At 43.5% G+C, this 21,675-nt stretch overlaps 1 protein-coding gene across 1 annotated transcript in view; it reads right to left on the bottom strand.

Moving 5' to 3' along the window:
• Nucleotides 1-2,311: 2,311 nt before the first annotated feature.
• The window catches only part of LOC138656753 (microsomal glutathione S-transferase 2-like), a 57,634-nt gene continuing 38,270 nt past the window's right edge, over nt 2,312-21,675 (bottom strand). The window contains exons 2-5 of the mRNA XM_069743972.1: nt 8,775-8,874; nt 7,893-7,963; nt 7,286-7,367; nt 2,312-3,110 (exon numbers count right to left, since the gene is read on the bottom strand). Coding sequence (XP_069600073.1) covers nt 2,978-3,110; nt 7,286-7,367; nt 7,893-7,963; nt 8,775-8,874 — 386 coding nt within the window. The 3' untranslated portion in view covers nt 2,312-2,977. The remainder of the gene's footprint in view (nt 3,111-7,285; nt 7,368-7,892; nt 7,964-8,774; nt 8,875-21,675) is intronic.

Genomic DNA, 21,675 nt, shown 5'->3' with positions numbered 1-21,675 from the left:
CGAGGGCCAACAGCCCGAAACACCATGTCTGCGAATTGAGATACTGATTTGGCATTTTATCCTAAGTCATATTGTAAGACTCGTTAAAGGGTTGATTGTGACTTGTAGGATCGCTACTTCCAACAGGTGGCACTATAGAGTTCAAGTCCTCTTTTTCTCTGAAGAGGCAATTTGCATATTACATTTCTCAGAGGAGCATTGCACGGTGAATAAGCCTCTTTACCTTGACAAGCCAGAGCTGATATTTCACTCTCCACAAGGAGAAACCTTACCCTTTAAATATAGTTAGACATTTAATTGAACAGAAAGAAAAAGTCCTATGCGACAATGAAATACTGGAGATGGTATTTTCCACAAAAGAAACTACTCATAAGGACCATCATGCCCTATGAAAGCCTACAGCCTGCACTAACCCCGCTGCCTCCTCATCACTATCGAAGCTACCGCCTCACCAACACCGGAGCTACCGCCTCACCAACACCGGAGCTCCTGCAACCCTCGACCTACTGTCTCCTTCCCCATAATCAGGTAGAATGTAAGCCCGCAAGGGCAGGGTCCTCACCCCTCTGTATCAGTCCGTCATTGTTAGTTTGTTTACTGTATGTGATATTTGTAACTTGTATGTAACCCCTTCTCATGTACAGCACCATGGAATCAATGGTGCTATATAAATAAATAATAATAATAATAATGATAGTTCTCCTACAATGTAGGCAATCAGTATTCAATGTGTAGGGTGCTTCATCATTTCTTTTTCGCTATTCATTCTGTCCGTATATCAGCATGTAACAATTCACTCCATCGATTTAAAGAGGTTTTTTCTTACTATGGGCCTAATAACTAGCAGGCAGGTAGTTGCTAACAGAGACAACTACTGGCCTGTTATACCCAGCGCTGGCTCAGAGAGGTCACTGACCGTTCCTGCCAGCGATTCAGCTGCTCCACGTCAACAGAATAGCTTTTCTTCTGAGCTGTTCTATGAATGGGTCGTGACTGCCAATGTCATACTGATTGACAACTGGTTCCCTGCAGTTAGGCAGTGAGGAGCCGGCTGTCAATCAGTACAACATCAGCGGTTGCACAACATCAACAGAGCAAAACATAAGACACTGTTCTGTTGATGTGACATCGGTGGAAGCTGCGAATCACCTGCAGGAGCGGTCAATGACTACCAGCAACTACAACTACCTGCTTGTTAGTTCTTAGGCAAAAAAACTGCTAACTTTACCAATGTAATCAGATTTTCCCAGAGGGGCAGCTTGCATCTATGCAACATTTATAATATATTTTAGATGGCTTAACCCTTTTAAGGTGGATTAGGTTATATACCTTATATATATATATATATATACAGTATATGTGTATATATATATATATATATATATATAACATGTAAAGCGCCATGGAATAAATGGCGTTATAATAATAAATAATAATAATATAATTGTTTGCCAAACTATCATTCAGATCAGAACTATTCCTCTTAACCCGTAATACCAATACATGGTCAGCTTGGCCAGGCACCTCTAGCAGTGGTTTATCTCTCCGGGCATGCTGAAATTCATTAAGCTTTATCCTCCATTTCCACAACATTTGCCATGGATACATATCCAAAACTATAAACAGTTTCCCTGCTTTCTTCATGTGGATCTGCAGCCCCTGGACACGTTATGATCTTTTTTTTCCCCCTTGGCTGTTTATGTCTCGCTCTGATTGCTTTTGTACTAAGGCCGGGATCACACATGCGAGAACTATGTCCGAGTCTCACATGGTAACACCCGGCACTGCCACCGACTCTCTGGAGCGGAGCGTGCGGCTGCATGTATTGCTATGCGGCTGCCCTCTCCGCTCCTGAGTGACGGCGGCAATGCTGGGTATTACCATGCGAGACATGGACGTATTTCTCGCATGTGTGATCCCGGCCTAACACTTCTAATTTTTCACTCTCAATTCACCCCAGTTTTGGGGAGTTTTTGACTCTTTGTATTTTTGCTGTGTCTAAAACACAGTGTCTTACAATTCCAGCAAAGTGGATGGGATTTGTAGAAATCTCCTGCTCTCTGTGCTTATTTTTAATACAATGTAAAGTCACCTGCTATGCGTGTTTAAAATATGCAACATGTCAATTTTTCTTGTGAATACGCTGAGCTTTCTGTGTGGCTTTTCCCCATAGACTTGCATTAGGTGCAGAAATTCCACATGTAAAAACGCACATCTTTACTACATTTCCGTAGTTGAAAAGCATCAAAACTGCATGTAATTCGCACCTAACAATACCAATAAAGTTCTGTCAAGGCCAAATACCAAGAAGTATGAAATACAAAGCAGCTTTATTTAAAGCATTACACCCCAAGCAGAGACAAAAAAATGCAGTTTTAAAAATGCAACAAAACGTATGTTAAAAAATGCACACAAAAACACAATGAAAAAACACAAGTAACCTAATTTAAATAATAGGTTCTGAATTGGTGCAGAAATTCAGCAGCGTCAAAAATTCACCTAAAGCTCATAGTGGGAACCTAGCCGAAGAATAGTATTTAGCTGAATTGAATTTCCTTCCTAACTACCTCGTACAAAGGAACGCTCAGCTCGGGCAAATGTTCATGTGTTTTCAAAGGGGAAAGCAGAGAAAGCTACTGTCATGGAGCTCTGGCGGTAGTTTATCTCCTAATTATTACTTTAAATTCAGAATATCTGCCCCAGGATCATTTGTCTGGGAAGGGGAGTAGGGGAGAGTCAGGGACCCAATACACAGACTGTTCAGAGATTACTCCAATATCCGTGGATTTGGACAATTTTAGTCTAATGTGTGGGGCCTTCAGAGACTAGATATGGAGATACTAATAACATGTGATGCAATAGTATCTTTTGTTTTCTTATTTTTTTTTAATCAAAATAGCAAACATTAAACAGATGAGGGCATTTAAAGCAAAATAAACATGATTCTTGATGTATTTTGTAATGAAATTGCTTTCGATCAGAACATATGATGGACTTTTTTAAAAATGTTCACATCCAGGTATTTTTTGAGAAAGGAGTTTGTAATCCCAAGCGCAGCAAATGCATGCAACAGGAACAAGGTGATGAGACTGAGATAAAATCCAGGGATCCTGAAGAAAGGACACAAACACAATTACTAGTATCTCGTAGAAACTGCAGTTTAAATATTACTTTTAGTCATGTCATCTTCTATGTGATAGGATGTGCAATATCCACAGAGATAATAGCGGCCTTCACAAAAAGAAATAATGCAGTTTTTTACCTGAGAATACAAACACCTGTCATTACAGTGATCCAGTTACATGTAAGGCATCTATAGGATGTCCATAAAGTGGTCCTCTGCCCACATGTAACAGATGTGGCCCCGCACACACTGACAGCTTCCCAAGCTCTGGCTCAGGAGGCTATGTGACAAGTGCACACTATAGACATCTGGAATATGCCTATAAACTGCTCCTATTTTATGACTGATAGCCTTCAACCAAGACAAACCAGCAGAATATAAAATAATATTGTGGAACAGTCCAGGTAAATGCACTTTCTTTGTTATCTAGAATTCTTAACCATTATTTATTTACATTTTTGTGTGACCTACTACCGAAAGAAATGTTGACCTGAAAAAAAAGCGGACTTAAAGTGGTCAACTATGTGAGACATTATATAACCACAGGACATGCCATACATTTCTGATATATGCCATTCTCACCTTTGCGAGCTTCATGTATCTTGAGAACAGAGCCCCATCATACACTGCTGGGCATGGAGAGGTCGGCCCACAAGCATGGCTATTTCTATTCATTTGTGTGAGAACAAGAGTGCTCGGTAATTTTATGAACTTCCATGCTTGTAAATAGAGTCCTGCGTGGGCAGCTACGTCTCTATTCCTGGTATATGAAAGGGCAATACACTGAAGAAGGATACAGGTCCCAGCATTGTGAGTCACATCTATCGCCAATATATGACAAATCTTGTGTGTACGTCATAAATGTTCATGGGGATAACTCTTCAACAGCTGTCACACAAATGCTTATTTAAATAGGTTGTCCAGTGAAAAAGTTGTCACCTATCCCCAGGATAAGTGATAACTTGCTCTGTGACCTTCAGCGACCTGCAGAATTAGGGACTTTTATTCACAGTGGGGAACATTTAACCTTAATACAAAATGGCACAGCAGAACACGTGCCGTACTGGTGTGAAGGGGGTACAGGGCCGGTTGCTGTGTGCCAGAACTGAGTTCTCTTTGCCCTGAAACCCCTCTTCTAAACAGGAGTCAGAGTTGAGTGTGATGTGCTGTGGGGTCCTTTCTTTACTCACTTGCTGTTCGGGAGTACTTGTTACGGCCCCCTCCATGGGATAGGCTACAGCTATAGATATGATGGGAGACTTTAGGTCCGGTTCAACAGGTTCAGCTTTACTGTGCAATTTGGATACATGCGATTGCGGCACACAGAGTGAGACAGAATCCTCTCCAGATAATGTTCCCTTTGTCTAGTGTACTATTAGTCCTTGACTCTGTTCTGCCCAACATGCCCCGGCCTCAACAGCTTCTGTTGGTACCAGGGACTTTCCAATCGGCATTTAAGCCTCCCTGAGACCCACCATCTTTTCCTTTCGCTGGGACCCGACTGGCATCTTCCTCACACGAGAAACAGAGACATGGCACCAATGTCTCATCTCAGCCTTAGGCCAGAGAAAGCCCCGGGATCTGCATGAGACTTAAAATGTGTCCTCACACTATTTGGAGACTTGACACTGACAGGACCCATTCGCCGCTGCTGTATCACTGCTTTGAAGACTGTCAAACACTGTCACTGTGGAGCACTTTCTCTGACTGAACTCTCCTCCGCTAGCATCTGACTCTGGACTTAATAGAAGCAGGAAGTGCTTCGCCCCTCTTATTTGATCTATCCCCTTCCAATATGTGGGCTAATCCAAAGCTGTTAACTATATACTACCCTTGGTGATGCAAACTATATTCCTATGACTTGTAATGGTTCCCATAATGGACAGACTTCCCCAGTCTTCGGGAACTCCTTGTGACATGGCCTCCAGGAAAACTGAGACACAAACCAGCCATAAGGATAAAATGCAAAACTTTATAAAAACTTGTAACCATAAAACATACATATTCATCACTGTTCACATTAACTTTTCTTTATACAAAGTCTTCTTCTACCCCCCTACAGCTGCTCCATCCCTTCTCTATTTTGCTGATGGAAAAAGCCAAGTGCAGCGCTCTGGAGACCTCTAAAGGGACGAATGGAGCAGCAGTCGAGCATATGTACTGCCACTCCTTTCCAACTCTGAGAATAGTTTCCCGTTCTGCTAATCCATGCAGATCCCAGCGGTCGGACCCCCACTGATCAACAGTATACAGGTCCTTCTCAAAAAATTAGCATATAGTGTTAAATTTCATTATTTACCATAATGTAATGATTACAATTAAACTTTCATATATTATAGATTCATTATCCACCAACTGAAATTTGTCAGGTCTTTTATTGTTTTAATACTGATGATTTTGGCATACAACTCCTGATAACCCAAAAAACCTGTCTCAATAAATTAGCATATCAAGAAAAGGTTCTCTAAACGACCTATTACCCTAATCTTCTGAATCAACTAATTAACTCTAAACACATGCAAAAGATACCTGAGGCTTTTATAAACTCCCTGCCTGGTTCATTACTCAAAACCCCCATCATGGGTAAGACTAGCGACCTGACAGATGTCAAGAAGGCCATCATTGACACCCTCAAGCAAGAGGGTAAGACCAAGAAAGAAATTTCTCAACAAATAGGCTGTTCCCAGAGTGCTGTATCAAGGCACCTCAATGGTAAGTCTGTTGGAAGGAAACAATGTGGCAGAAAACGCTGTACAACGAGAAGAGGAGACCAGACCCTGAGGAAGATTGTGGAGAAGGACCGATTCCAGACCTTGGGGAACCTGAGGAAGCAGTGGACTGAGTCTGGTGTGGAAACATCCAGAGCCACCGTGCACAGGCGTGTGCAGGAAATGGGCTACAGGTGCCGCATTCCCCAGGTAAAGCCACTTTTGAACCATAAACAGCGGCAGAGGCGCCTGACCTGGGCTACAGAGAAGCAGCACTGGACTGTTGCTAAGTGGTCCCAAGTACTTTTTTCTGATGAAAGCAAATTTTGCATGTCATTCGGAAATCAAGGTGCCAGAGTCTGGAGGAAGACTGGGGAGAAGGAAATGCCAAAATGCCTGAAGTCCAGTGTCAAGTACCCACAGTCAGTGATGGTGTGGGGTGCCATGTCAGCTGCTGGTGTTGGTCCACTGTGTTTCATCAAGGGCAGGGTCAATGCAGCTAGCTATCAGGAGATTTTGGAGCACTTCATGCTTCCATCGGCTGAAATGCTTTATGGAGATGAAGATTTCATTTTTCAGCACGACCTGGCACCTGCTCACAGTGCCAAAACCACTGGTAAATGGTTTACTGACCATGGTATTACTGTGCTCAATTGGCCTGCCAACTCTCCTGACCTGAACCCCATAGAGAATCTGTGGGATATTGTGAAGAGAAAGTTGAGAGACGCAAGACCCAACACTCTGGATGAGCTTAAGGCCGCTATTGAAGCATCCTGGGCCTCCATAACATCTCAGCAGTGTCACAGGCTGATTGCCTCCATGCCACGCCGCATTGAAGCAGTCATTTCTGCCAAAGGATTCCCGACCAAGTATTGAGTGCATAACTGAACATTATTATTTGATGGTTTTTTTGTTTGTTATTAAAAAACACTTTTATTTGATTGGATGGGTGAAATATGCTAATTTATTGAGACAGGTTTTTTGGTTTATCAGGAGTTGTATGCCAAAATCATCAGTATTAAAACAATAAAAGACCTGACAAATTTCAGTTGGTGGATAATGAATCTATAATATATGAAAGTTTAATTGTAATCATTACATTATGGTAAATAATGAAATTTAACACTATATGCTAATTTTTTGAGAAGGACCTGTAGTGCCTATCCTATGAATACGTGATAACTTGCTTTCACTACTTATTGAATTCAGGAGAATACGTCTCCACCCGACACCTCTGATGTGTGGTTTGTATTCTCTGGAAAAATTCTATATTAGAGAAGTCAGGTGAATACCATATGCATAAGATAATCTGCCAGCCCTATAGAAATCGCCAGGTTTAGACAACTTCTTACTAATATATATGGGGTCTTTAGGCTTTATTGAGAAGTATAGAGTGTATGTAGAATTACAACTGTATAGAAATCTAGCAATATTAACATCAGACAGAACTTACCGGTCCTGTGCAGCTGCCACATAACCTCTAAAGTAGAGATGACGTGCAAATATATACAGTAAGCCCAAACCGGCCGCAACTTCTGTAAAATAAGAGAAATAATGGAAGTCTTAACTTATAAACAGATGGTGTCCCATTGTGTGTAGGCAGGAACAGAAAGGTGGTTGTGCATAACCAGAACACAATTCATTTATTTCTATTGAAGCTCAGAAAAAAATATGCTTGCTGAACAATTTTTTGAGCAGCGAAATCTGCATGTCACCCATCTCAACATACCTGGGAATGTTTGATTGGACCCCAGTTCTGAAGATAGGTAGGACGTGCATGTCTTGGTGATTTATGATACTTATTGGTAATGTGATGTGCAAACAATCACCGCCCAGAAAAATCAAAAGTGCTTTACTATGAATTACTGCAGTCTTGTTATGTTGGGTTTTTTTTACATAAAACATGTTTTCAGTATAGATTAAGTATGAAAATTGCATTGCTAATAACTGCATCGCAAAAAAAAACAAAAACAACAGTAACTGGTTGTACAAAATATTTCTCCTACATGTGATCTCAGCCCAAATGGCGTTGTTACAAATAGGAAATAACATCACGTTACCTTCATAGAAGAATATGCCAGCAATCCACAGAACAAGCAGGAATATTGGGAAGAACTCTACGCAGTTCTGTCTGCAAATCAGAGAAACCAGCTGTCAGCTGTAATGTGTAAAACTTGTCTATGCTGGCACCAGGAAGAGTTGAAGACGACAGCTAGATAATATAACGCTAGGGTCAGGGAACTTGGATTAAAGGCAAAACTCCTGCTCTGGAGTGGTCCTTTAAGAGCTCCTTTACACTTGCGAGATAATTGTCCGTGTCTCGCATGTGAAAACCAAGCTCTGGCGCCGGCACTCCAGAGCGGAGCGTGCGGCTCCATGTGTTGCTATGCAGCCGCACGCTCCGCTCTGGAGTGCCGGACGTGTTTCTCGCAAATGGAAACAAGCCCTTAGGCTCCTTCTCACTTGCTCGAGACTCGGATGAGTCTCGCACGGCAATACCCCAGCACTGCACCTGGAACAGAGGAGCGGAGCGTGCAGCTGCATGTATTGCCAGTGTCAGTGTTTTATTTGTAATTTTCACAGATGGAAAAAAACCTCAAACTGCCTAAATGTTAATCACTGATGCCATCCGTGTGCTGCCTGTGATTTTCACGGACCCATAGACTTATAGACCTGTTTGAATAATTTTGACCCATGATTCAGATCAGAAGTGGACATGTTGCCTTAATTTTTTTCAACCACTTGGCACACAAAAAACATGGACATGTAAAGCACCTCTTAGATTATAATGATTACATGTTCTATCCTTGAAAAACACAGAATAAACACGTATGTTAAAAACGGATGAGGCCATAAGGAAAGTGTATGGTTTCCTATATCTGTCTAAATGAATGGAAATATGAAGTGAAATGCTCCTCCATTTTTCGCCACCATATACTTACTGTGCACGAAACGTCCTCTCAAACTCTGGGGGACCAGTGACTGACGGAGGCATTATCTTATGCTTCATTCTGGATTTCCCCACGAGCCTGGCATAGTATCCTATTACAAAAAAATAATCCGACCTTAGTTGAAATCAACTGGATATTTTATGTGCATAAATAAAATTGACAATTGTACTGTTGCCAATACCATTTAGGATGACCTACTACCATATTTCCAGCGTCCATGTGTGAGCAGGTTGAGGGATGCAGTAACGGACAGGAGGCAGAGCAAGGGTTAACGCTGATTTTTACTTGTACAGGGGAATAATACACGCAGGGAGAGGAAAGGATATGGCAGGGGATATGGGCACAATAGGGGTGCTGAGGTAGGTAATGGGGCAATATGTATAGCAACTGTTCATTAAGGGTTAACTTATCAGTCTGGCGGCTTCCTGACTGCAGAGTCGTATGTTCAAATGGTGGTGCCAGCACGGTTAGCACGTGATGAATCCAGGGTCATCCTGCAGGCGTTGATGATCCGATTCCTGGCGGTGATGATGAGTCCTCGACGTCTTGCACGGGGTTCTGGATTGGGGTTGCAGAGTGAAGAGCAGTCGCCATCACTGCCGTGGCTTAACGAAGCTCGGCAGGATTATGCGGGTGAGAGAGAGGACAGTTCTCAGTGAGTCACCCGGTATTTCTTAGGTGGCACGAACGCAGTATTTACTGGCCCACAGCGTTGGGTACCTTGAGCAGCGGGAGCCAATGGGCAAAGAGCAGTTACTATATCGCGGAACTGCGCTGTCACGGTGCTCAGAGGACTGAGCACTATCCTTCCCTTCCTGCGCGCTGCATGCTCCTGCCAAGTCTGTCTCCCTTTTCGCGTCCACTGCCCTTTTTATCCTAGCTATGCCCCCTGCTGTCGAGTGGAAAGGTCGGTCCGGTTTTCAAAGTTTTCTCCCAGACAAAAAAAGTGACGGTTCCGGACCCGGCACAAGAAAGGTACCCCCGGTCCCTCTTCTTACACATGTATCCCTTCACAGGTGTTGGTGGGCCTTTAAATCATAGACCTGGTAGAAGACAAACCTAAGTCCAATAGAAGCTTTAACAGTAAGGTGCTACACTATTATGTCTGTGTTCACATTGGAGTTTCAGGTTCCAGGTTCTTTTTAGAGCAAAATGATGTTGACCATGATGGAAACCCAACAGCTCTCTTAAAGTTAATGGGGTCTGTCAGGCAACGTGGGTGTCTGTTTTGACAAATCCAGCACTGCTGGTATTTCTCTGGAACTGATGTCTGTAAGGCCGATTTCACACGTCAGTGGCTCCGGTACGTGAGGTGACAGTTTCCTCATGTACCGGATACACTGACTCACATAGACACATTAAAATCAATGTGTCTCTGCACATGTCAGCGTGTTTTCACGGACCACGTGTCCGTTTGAAAAACACGGAGACATGTCAGTGTTCGTGGGAGCGCACGGATCACATGGACCCATTAAAGTGAATGGGTCCGTGTAAAACACGTACCGCACACGGATGCTGTCCATGTGCAGTCCGTGTGCCGTGCAGGAGACAGCGCTACAGTAAGCGCTGTCCCCCCAGCTTGTGGTGCTGAAGCCCCATTCATCTCTTCTCTCCAGCAGCGTTCGCTGCAGCGAAGGAATGAAAAATCTTTTTTTCTGCGGTGTAAATAAAGTTCCCTGTAACCAACCCCCTCACACCCCCTCCCACCCCCTGTGCGCCCGCCCGCTGGAAAGAAAATACTCACCCGGCTCCCTCGATGCTTCCTCTCAGCGTCGCAGCTCTTCCTGTATGAGCGGTCACGTGGTGCCGCTTATTACAGTGATGAATATGCGGCTCCACCTCCCATAGGGGTGGAGCCGCATATTCATCACTGTAATGTGAGACACCACGTGACCGCTCATACAGGACAAGCAGCGACGCTGAGAGGAAGCATCGAGGGAGCTGGGTAAGTATTTTAATGCCAGCGGGCGGGCGCACACAAAAAACCCCCCTGATTTTTCATTCCTTCTCTCCAGCGAATGCTGCTGGGAAGAAGGAATGAATTCTGGATTCAGCACCCAAAGCAGGGGACAGCGCTTACTGTAGCGCTGTCTCCTGCACGTTCCGTGTGGTACCCAGTCGGCACACGGACAGCACACGGCTGCCACACGTGTGCCACACTGATGTGCCCCGTGAGCACACGGACACGGATAACTCCGGTACCGATTTTTCCGGTACCGGTATTATCTGGACGTGTGGGACAGGCCTAAGGCTTCTTTCACACTTCCATCTGCAGGCGGCTGTCAGAATGCATCGCTGCAACGTGTGTCTAAAAATAGTGGAAAACGGATGTAACGCATCCAGTTTTTTGCCGGATGCATTGAATTAGGCGCTGCCTGAATTTGAATGCAGAAAATTTTGGAGAGAGAGAGACTAGAAAATTCTTCCAGGCATGCTGAGAATAGGAAAACAGGATACGTTACTGGATTCCTGTTTTTGACGGTCAGCGACGGATCCTGCGTCCATAGGCTTCCATTATAGCCGACAAAGGGCAGCGCAGGACCCATCGCTGAGCGATTTTCCGACGTGCAGAAAAAACGTTACTCTGAACGTTTTCTACACCCGACGGACCGATATTTTCCGACGATCCGTCACAATCCGTCACTGATACAAATCTATGGGAAAAACAGGATCCCGCAGAAAAATTTGCAGGATCCTGTTTTTCAAAAATCGACGGATTTCGACGGGAGCTAAAAGACGGAAGTGTGAAAGAGGCCTAAGGAGATTTGACCATAGCCTAAGATGTTTGTGAGTTTTAGGCATTTTATGCTTTCCTATCTATGCAAATTTCTCTTTAGCTCACTGTGATGATAATGCAGATATTTCTTCTCATCCTTGCAGATCATTTGCTTTTATGTTTTTACTTTACAAAATATCATAAATGTACAAACACTATTGTGCCTTACTAAGAAAATGTCTGACTTAATATATTTAATTTATTTACATAAAACCACAAAGCATGTTTGTTAATTGCATGATGGTATCTTGCTAACAAAAAAATCTTGATTGGTTTTACTATTACTATACCAGATGTGTCCACTGTGTGGCATTGCTTACTTTAGTTTTACTTAGAGCTATCAAACTGCATACGAAAAGTACCGCATATATACACATTTTTCACATACACATATATTTAATATGTATAATTATATTATGTATTTATACATAGATATGCATATAAAGTATATGGGGCGGCTAGCTCTGATAGCTACTACTGCGCAGGCACGGGCAGCGCCATCTTGGAAGAGGAAATTCTTTTTTTTCTTCTCCAGCAAGATGGTGCCGCCGGCGCATGTGCAGTAGTAGCTATCAGATAACCTATATACACCAATAGCTGCTACTGCTCAGGTGCAGCGGGTGCCATTTAAATTTTTTTTTAAATTTTTCTATCTGAATAACATCAACCACATTTATTATTGGGATATTAACCCCTTAATGTACAATGATGGATAGGATTCCTCCCGCACCTTTTCTGGCACATAACAGCTGATCTGATCAGCTGACATGTGCCCCAAACAGCCACTGGTGGAATCGCTCACCCAACCCCAGATCACGTAAAATGGAGACTCTACTAGTGTCAGAAAATGGGACTTTTTTTTTAACACAGTTTGGAATAATTTTTCAACACTTAGATAGAAAAGAACCTAGACATGTTTGGTGTCTATGAACTTGTAATGACCTGGAGAATCAAAATGGCAGGTCAGTTTTAGCATTTAGTGAACCTAGTAAAAAAGCCAAACAAAAAACCAGTGTGGGATTGCCCTTTTTTTGTAATTTCACCGCACTTGGAATTTTTTCCCCATTTTCGAGTACACAACATGGTAAAACCAATGTTGTCATTGAAAAGTACAACTCGTCCCGCAAAAAAAACAAGCAATAACATGGCCATATTGACGGAAAAATAAAAAAATTTTGGCTCTGGGAAGAAGGGGAGCAAATAATGGAAACGGAAATACCCCTGGTCCTTAAGGGGTTAACCATGCGATTATGCTGCAGAGCAGGAGCCACTGCTGGCATCTGCCTGCAGAAGGTATTTTTTCCACAGTATGTACAGATATTCATTATGCAAACTAGGGAACAGATCACTGAGGGATCAGTGATCTGTCATAAGCCATACACATGAATATGTAAGCAGACCACCACATGAAGCCATTCCACAGCCCCATCCCGGGGCACGGGCATATCATTAACTCAAAACTGCAAATAAAGATTACACAACAACCACAAGATAGATTTCATCAACCAAGGTATCATTTTATTCAGTATAACGACCCCGACCTGACACTTTCTATAGGTTACTGTGCACAATCCTGCTGACAGGTTCCCTTTAAAGAATAATCATCATTTTTATTTTAAAGTCATAATTCAATAGTAGACGTGAAAATGTAGAACTTTGTAATATGTCTTATCAGTAAAATGTGCTTCTTTCTCCTCCAGGACTGATTTATTCTTAAAATTCTAAATTCACAGGTAAAATCTGTGGTCAGTGAGAACAGATTATTACATTACTGAGACAGGAGATGACAGTTATAATAATAATAATAATTATTTTTATTTATATAGCGCCAACATATTCCGCAGCGCTTTACAAATTATAGAGGGGACTTGTACAGACAATAGACATTACAGCATTACAGTTGGTGCTGATAACATTAGGGAGTAAGAGGAGCTCTGCCTCTACTTTTTCCACTCTCTCCCCTCTCCATGGAATCTTACCAGTAGTAACTTCCATCTCCTCTCAGTAATGTAAAAATCTGTCTTCACTGAAGACTGAAGACAGATTTTATCTGTGAATTGAGAATTTTGACAGGCATGGAGGAGAAAGAAGCAGAATTTTCTGATAAGATATATCACAAAGTTTCTTATTTTCTAGTGCTATTGATTTATGAAATAAAAATTAAAATGACTGTTACTCTTTAACCCCTTTCTAATGTATAATATATAGTTACATCATATGTCGCGTCCCTGACTTTGAATGGGCTTGCAAGTCGAGCCCGCAAACCAGGGTCAGACTGGGGTGTCTGGGGCCCACCAGGGGAATGTACTGTAGGGGCCCACCCTACAGATATATGCAAATATCTGTCAGTAGTTATCCTGATTCTGCACATCTAATATGCGCTCCCATAACTGGGATGTATAATTAACCCCTTCCCGACCTTTGACGCATACGCTGCGTCATGAAAGTCGGTGCCATTCCGACCCATGACGCAGCATATGCGTCATGGAAAGATCGCGTCCCTGCAGATCGGGTGAAAGGGTTAACTCCCATTTCGCCCGATCTGCAGGGACAGGGGGAGTGGTAGTTTAGCCCAGGGGGGGTGGCTTCACCCCCTCGTGGCTACGATCGCTCTGATTGGCTGTTGAAAGTGAAACTGCCAATCAGAGCGATTTGTAATATTTCACCTAAAAAAATGGTGAAATATTACAATCCAGCCATGGCCGATGCTGCAATATCATCGGCCATGGCTGGACACACTAATGTGCACCCACCCCACCCCACCGATCGCCCCCCCAGCCCCCCGATCTGTGGTCCGCTCCCCTCGGTCCTGTGCTCCGCTCCCCCGTCCTCCTGCCCGCTCCCCCCGTGCTCCAATCACACCCCCCGTGCTCCAATCAAACCCCCCCGCACTCCGATCCCCCCCCCGCACAGCGATCCCCCCCCCCGCACAGCGATTCCCCCCCGCACAGCGATTCCCCCCCCGTGCTCCGATCCACCCGCCCGCACAGCGATCCCCCACTCCGTGCTCCAATCCACCCTCCCGTGTTCCGATCCACCCCCCCGTGCTCCGACGCCCCCCCCGTGCCCTGATCTCCCCCCCCTTATACTTACCTGGCCTCCCGGGGACCGTCCGTCTTCTTTCCTGGGCGCCGGCATCTTCCAAAATGGCGGGCGCATATGCAGTGCGCCCGCCGAATCTGCCGGCCGGCAGATTCGTTCCAGAGTGAATTTTGATCACTGAGATAGGTTATATCTCAGTGATCAAAATAAAAAAAAAAAGTAAATGACCCCCCCCCCCCTTTGTCACCCCCATAGGTAGGGTCAATAAAAAAAATAATTTTTTTTTTCCCCACTAAGGTTGGGGTAAGAACTAGGGTTAGGGGTAGGGTTAGGGTTAGGGGTAGGGTTAGGGGTAGGGTTAGGGATAGGGGTAGGGTTAGGGTTAGGGTTAGGGGTAGGGTTAGGGTTAGGGTTTCGGTATGTGCACACGTATTCTGGTCCTCTGCGGATTTTTCCGCTGCGGATTTGATAAATCCGCAGTGCTAAACCGCTGCGGATTTATGGCAGATTTACCATGTTTTTTCTGCGCATTTCAATGCGGTTTTACAACAGCGATTTTCTATTTGAGCAGTTGTAAAACCGCTGCGAAATCCGCAGAAAGAAGTGACATGCTGCGGAATGTAAACCGCTGCGTTTCCGTGCAGTTTTTCTGCAGCATGTGTACAGCGATTTTTGTTTTCCATAGGTTTGCATTGAACTGTAAACTCATGGGAAACTGCTGCGGATCCGCAGCGTTTTCCGCAGCGTGTGCACATACCTTTAGAATTAGGCTATGTGCACACGGTGCGGATTTGGCTGCGGATCCGCAGCAGTGTTCCATCAGGTTTACAGTACCATGTAAACATATGGAAAGCCAAATCCGCTGTGCCCATGGTGCAGAAAATACCGCACGGAAACGCTGCGTTGTATTTTCCGCAGCATGTCAATTCTTTGTGCGGATTCCGCAGCGTTTTACACCTGTTCCTCAATAGGAATCCGCAGGTGAAATCCGGACAAAAAAAACTGGAAATCCGCGGTAAATCCGCAGGTAAAACGCAGTGCCTTTTACCCGCGGATTTTTCAAAAATGGTGCTGAAAAATCTCACACGAATCCGCAACGTGGGCACATAGCTTTAGGGTTAGGGTTGGAATTAGGGTTGTGGTTGGGGTTAGGGGTGTGTTGGGGTTACGGGTGTGTTGGGGTTAGGGTTGTGATTAGGGTTACGGCTACAGTTGGGATAAGGGTTAGGGGTGTGTTGGGGTTAGTGTTGGAGTTAGAATTGAGGGGTTTCCACTGTTTAGGCACATCAGGGGGTCTCCAAACGCAACATGGCGCCACCATTGATTCCAGCCAATCTTGTATTCAAAAAGTCAAATGGTGCTCCCTCACTTCCGAGCCCCGACGTGCACCCAAACAGTGGTTTACCCCCACATATAGGGTACCAGCATAATCAGGACAAACTGCGCAACAATTACTGGGGTCCAATTTCTCCTGTTACCCTTGTGAAAATAAAGAAATGCTTGCTAAAACATCATTTTTGAGGAAAGAAAAATGATTTTTTATTTTCACGGCTCTGCGTTGTAAACGTCTGTGAAGACGACTGAGGGGCGATCTAATAACCATGTATAAGTATATAAGGGGACAATACAAATATCTCGCTGAGGATCTGTTTATACCAAGGAAGGTGACGGGCACAAGGGGGCATTCTTTGCGTCTGGAGGAGAGAAGGTTTTTCCACCAACATAGAAGAGGATTCTTTACTGTTAGGGCAGTGAGAATCTGGAATTGCTTGCCTGAGGAGGTGGTGATGGCGAACTCAGTCGAGGGGTTCAAGAGAGGCCTGGATGTCTTCCTGGAGCAGAACAATATTGTATCATACAATTAGGTTCTGTAGAAGGATGTAGATCTGGGGATTTATTATGATGGAATATAGGCTGAACTGGATGGACAAATGTCTTTTTTCGGCCTTACTAACTATGTTACTATGTTATGTTACACTTGGGGGTTCAAAGTGCTCACCACATATCTAGATAAGTTCCTTGGGGGGGTCTAGTTTCTAAAATGGGGTCACTTGTGGGGGGTTTCTACTGTTTAGGCACACCAGGGGCTCTGCAAACGCAATGTGACGCCCGCAGACCATTCCATCAAAGTCTGCATTTCAAAAGTCACTACTTCCCTTCTGAGCCCCGACGTGTGCCCAAACAGTGGTTTACCCCCACACATGGGGTATCAGCGTACTCAGGAGAAACTGGACAACAACTTTTTGGGTCCAATTTCTCCTGTAACCCTTGGGAAAATAAAAAATTCTGGGCTAAATTATTATTTTTGAGGAAAGAAAACGTATTTATTATTTTCACGGCTCTGCATTATAAACTTCTATGAAGCACTTGGGGGTTCAAAATGCTCACCACACATCTAGATGAGTTCCTTTCGGGGTCTAGTTTGCAAAATGGGGTCACTTGTGGGGGGTTTCTACTGTTTAGGCACATCAGGGGCTCTGCAAACGCAACGTGACGCCCGCAGAGCATTCCATCAAAGTCTGCATTTCAAAACGTCACTACTTCAATTCCGAGCCCCGGCATGTGCCCAAACAGTAGTTTACCCCCACATATGGGGTATCACCGTACTCAGGAGAAACTGGACAACAAATATTGGGGTCAAATTTCTCCTGTTACTCTTGGGAAAATTAAAAAATTCTGGGCTAAATAATTATTTTTGAGGAAAGAAAACGTATTTATTATTTTCACGGCTCTGCATTATAAACTTCTATGAAGCACTTGGGGGTTCAAAGTGCTCACCACACATCTAGATAAGTTCCTTTCGGGGTCTAGTTTCCAAAATGGGGTCACTTGTGGGGGGTTTCTACTGTTAAGCCACATCAGGGGCTCTGCAAACGCAACGTGACGCCCACAGAGCATTCCATCAAAGTCTGCATTTCAAAATGTCACTACTTCACTTCCGAGCCCCGGCATGTGCCCAAACAGTGGTTTACCCCCACATATGGGGTATCAGCGTACTCAGGAGAAACTGGACAACAACTTTTGGGGTCAAATTTCTCCTGTTACCCTTTGTAAAATAAAAAATTGCAGGCTAAAAGATCATTTTTGAGAAAATAATTTTTTTTTTATTTTCATGGCTCTGCGTTATAAACTTCTGTGAAGCACTTGGGGGTTCAAAGTCCTCACCACACATCTAGATTAGTTCCTTTGGGGGTCTAGTTTCCAAAATGGGGTCATTTCTGGGGGATCTCCAATGTTTAGGCACACAGGGGCTCTCCAAACGTGACATGGTGTCCGCTAATGATTGGAGCTAATTTTCCATTTAAAAAGCCAAATGGCGTGCCATCCCTTCCGAGCCCTGCCGTGCGCCCAGACAGTGGTTTACCCCCACATATGGGGTATCAGCGTACTCAGGACAAACTGGACAACAATATTTGGGGTCCAATTTCTCCTATTATCCTTGGCAAAATAGGAAATTCCAGGCTAAAAAATCATTTTTGAGGAAAGAAAAATTATTTTTTATTTTCATGGCTCTGCGTTATAAACTTCTGTGAAGCACCTGGGGGTTTAAAGTGCTCAATATGCATCTAGATAAGTTCCTTGGGGGGTCTAGTTTCCAAAATGGGGTCACTTGTGGGGGAGCTCCAATGCATAGGCACACAGGGGCTCTCCAAACGCGACATGGTGTCCGCTAACAATTGGAGCTAATTTTCCATTCAAAAAGTCAAATGGCGCGCCTTCCCTTCCGAGCCCTGCCGTGTGCCCAAACAGTGGTTTACCCCCACATATGAGGTATCGGCATACTCGGGAGAAATTGCCCAACAAATTTTATGATCCATTTTATCCTACTGCCCATGTGAAAATGAAAAAATTGAGGCGAAAAGAATTTTTTTGTGAAAAAAAAGTATTTTTTCATTTTTACAGATCAATTTGTGAAGCACCTGAGGGTTTAAAGTGCTCACTAGGCATCTAAATAAGTTCCTTGGGGGGTCTAGTTTCCAAAATGGGGTCACTTGTGGGGGAGCGCCAATGTTTAGGCACACAGGAGCTCTCCAAACGTGACATGGTGTCTGCTAAAGAGTGGAGCCAATTTTTGATTCAAAAAGTCAAATGGCGCTCCTTCCCTTCCAAGCCCTGCCGTGCGCCCAAACAGTAGTTTACCCCCACATATGAGGTATCAGCGTACTCAGGACAAATTGGACAACAACTTTTGTGGTTCAGTTTCTCCTTTTACCATTGGGAAAATAAAAAAATTGTTGCTAAAAGATTATTTTTGTGACTAAAAAGTTAAATGTTCATTTTTTCCTTCCATGTTGCTTCTGCTGCTGTGAAGCACCTGAAGGGTTAATAAACTTCTTGAATGTGGTTTTGAGTACCTTGAGGGGTGCAGTTTTTAGAATGGTGTCACTTTTGGGTATTTTCAGCCATATAGACCCCTCAAACTGACTTCAAATGTGAGGTGGTCCCTAAAAAAAATGGTTTTGTAAATTTCGTTGTAAAAATGACAAATCGCTGGTCAAATTTTAACCCTTATAACTTCCTAACAAAAAAAAATTTTGTTTCCAAAATTGTGCTGATGTAAAGTAAACATGTGGGAAATGTTATTTATTAACTATTTTGTGTCACATAACTCTCTGGTTTAACAGAATAAAAATTCAAAATGTGAAAATTGCGAAATTTTCAAAATTTTCGCCAAATTTCCGTTTTTATCACAAATAACCGCAGAATTTATTGACCTAAATTTACCACTAACATGAAGCCCAATATGTCACGAAAAAACAATCTCAGAACCGCTAGGATCCGTTGAAACGTTCCTGAGTTATTACCTCATAAAGGGACACTGGTCAGAATTGCAAAAAACGGCAAGGTCTTTAAGGTCAAAATAGGCTGGGTCATGAAGGGGTTAAGGTAGTTTGCATTAATGGAGTTCTTTGGTTAAAACAAGTTATAACTGATTCATGGGCTCCACAGGATAAGTGATCGCTTAAGTCCGACCATTAGAAACTGCACCGATCTGAAGAATTAGGAAGTTTTATCGTTGATAGAACACTTATTCCTATTTTAAAATGGAGCAGTAGGTGGGATGTCTGACCACAGCTTAATTCATTCTCTTTGGGGCTTCCAGAAAAAAACTAGTGCAGCCACTGAGGGAATGAATATATCAGTAATTGAGTTGTACATGCCACTCCAGCCTAAGGGTATGTGCACATGTATAGAGCTCCTCTGCGGATTTTTCCGTAGCGGATTTGATAAATCCGCAGTGCAAAACCGCTGCGGTTTTTACTGCTGATTTATCGCATCTTCTATTGCGGATTCCGCTGCGGATTTACATCTGCAGTTTTCTGTTGGAGCAGATGTAAAAACGCTGCGGATTCCGCACAAAGAATTGACATGCTGCGGAAAATAAAATGCTGCGTTTCCGCGCGTCTTTTTCTGCAGCCTGGGCACAGCGTTTTTGGTTTCCCATAGGTTTACATTGTACTGTAAACTCATGGGAAACTGCTGCGGATCCGCAGCTGCGGAAACGCTGCGGATCCGCAGCAAAATCCGCAACGTGTGCACATACCCTAATGGGTATAAAAAGTTCCACATTCTGCCAATAGGATCCAAGTAGTCAGACTCCCACCAATCAATACGTTATCGCTTATCCTGTGGAGAGGTGATTACTTTTTTCACAGGAAACCCCCTGTAAGTGCATCTCCGCCGCTGTGTACAAAGTACTTAATCTCTAGTGCAAATAAAGAATCTTCTCCTAATTAATATCAGAGAGAACAAATGACCGCCATACACAACATAATCCCCTATAACAAGACCAATAATACCCCATACCCCCATACCACCACACCATGACTAGACCACATAGTGACCGAATAATATCACATACAAGGAACAAATACGCCACACCATGATCAGACCATATGGTGACCGACTAATATGACATATTACCAGCATATAGGGACAAAATAATACCACATGCAAAGAGAAATACTGCCACGCCGTGACCAGACCACAAATTACCACTACATAGTGACCGAATACTACAATACTGATCATGAATACAAACCACAATACTAACACTGTTATTACCACCAGTGACATTATACACTGGAGCTCAGTATATAGTGTACAGGTATTATACCAAGGAAGGTGACGGGCACAAGGGGGCATTCTTTGCGTCTGGAGGAGAGAAGGTTTTTCCACCAACATAGAAGAGGATTCTTTACTGTTAGGGCAGTGAGAATCTGGAATTGCTTGCCTGAGGAGGTGGTGATGGCGAACTCAGTCGAGGGGTTCAAGAGAGGCCTGGATGTCTTCCTGGAGCAGAACAATATTGTATCATACATTCATTAGGTTCTGTAGAAGGACGTAAATCTGGGGATTTATTATGATGGAATATAGGCTGAACTGGATGGACAAATGTCTTTTTTCGGCCTTACTAACTATGTTACTATGTTACTATGTTACTATGTAGGTAATACAGTGTTCACCAGTTACATTATACACAGGAACTCTGTATATAGTGTCAGGGTACAGATAATACAGTGATCACCAGTGACATTATATACAGAAGCTCTGTATATAGTGTCTGTATAGGTAATACAGTGATCACCATTGACATTATACACAGGAGCTCTGTATATAGTGACAGTGTACAGGTAATACAGTGATCACCAGTGACATTATATACAGGAGCATTGTATATAGTGTATAGTTTACATGTAATACAGTGATCACCGGTGACATTATACACAAGAGCTTTGTATATAGTGTATAGTGTACAGGTAATACAGCGATCACCGGTGATATTATACACAGGAACTCTGTACACAGTATACAGTGTATAGTGTGCATGTACATGTAATACACTTACTCACCAGTGACATCTGTAGTTGAAGTCCTTCATCTTCGCTTTTCTTCTTCAACCAGCACAAACCGCCATCACTTCTTCCAGCCAGGACTCGTCTCTGCAAAAAATAACACAGTCATCAATAGCTGATCGCTTCCAGAGCACTTTCCCCACTTTTTCCCTGCCATCTACACTACGTCAGATGAAGAAAAAATGCGACGTAGTGCCGTCCTGCACAGTAACAGAAT

Source organism: Ranitomeya imitator, chromosome 1 (assembly GCF_032444005.1).
Source record: "Ranitomeya imitator isolate aRanImi1 chromosome 1, aRanImi1.pri, whole genome shotgun sequence".
NCBI classification, from domain to species: Eukaryota; Metazoa; Chordata; class Amphibia; order Anura; family Dendrobatidae; genus Ranitomeya; species Ranitomeya imitator.
The sequence above is the reverse complement of the archived record's forward strand: the minus strand, read 5'-3'. Positions and strand labels throughout refer to the sequence as shown.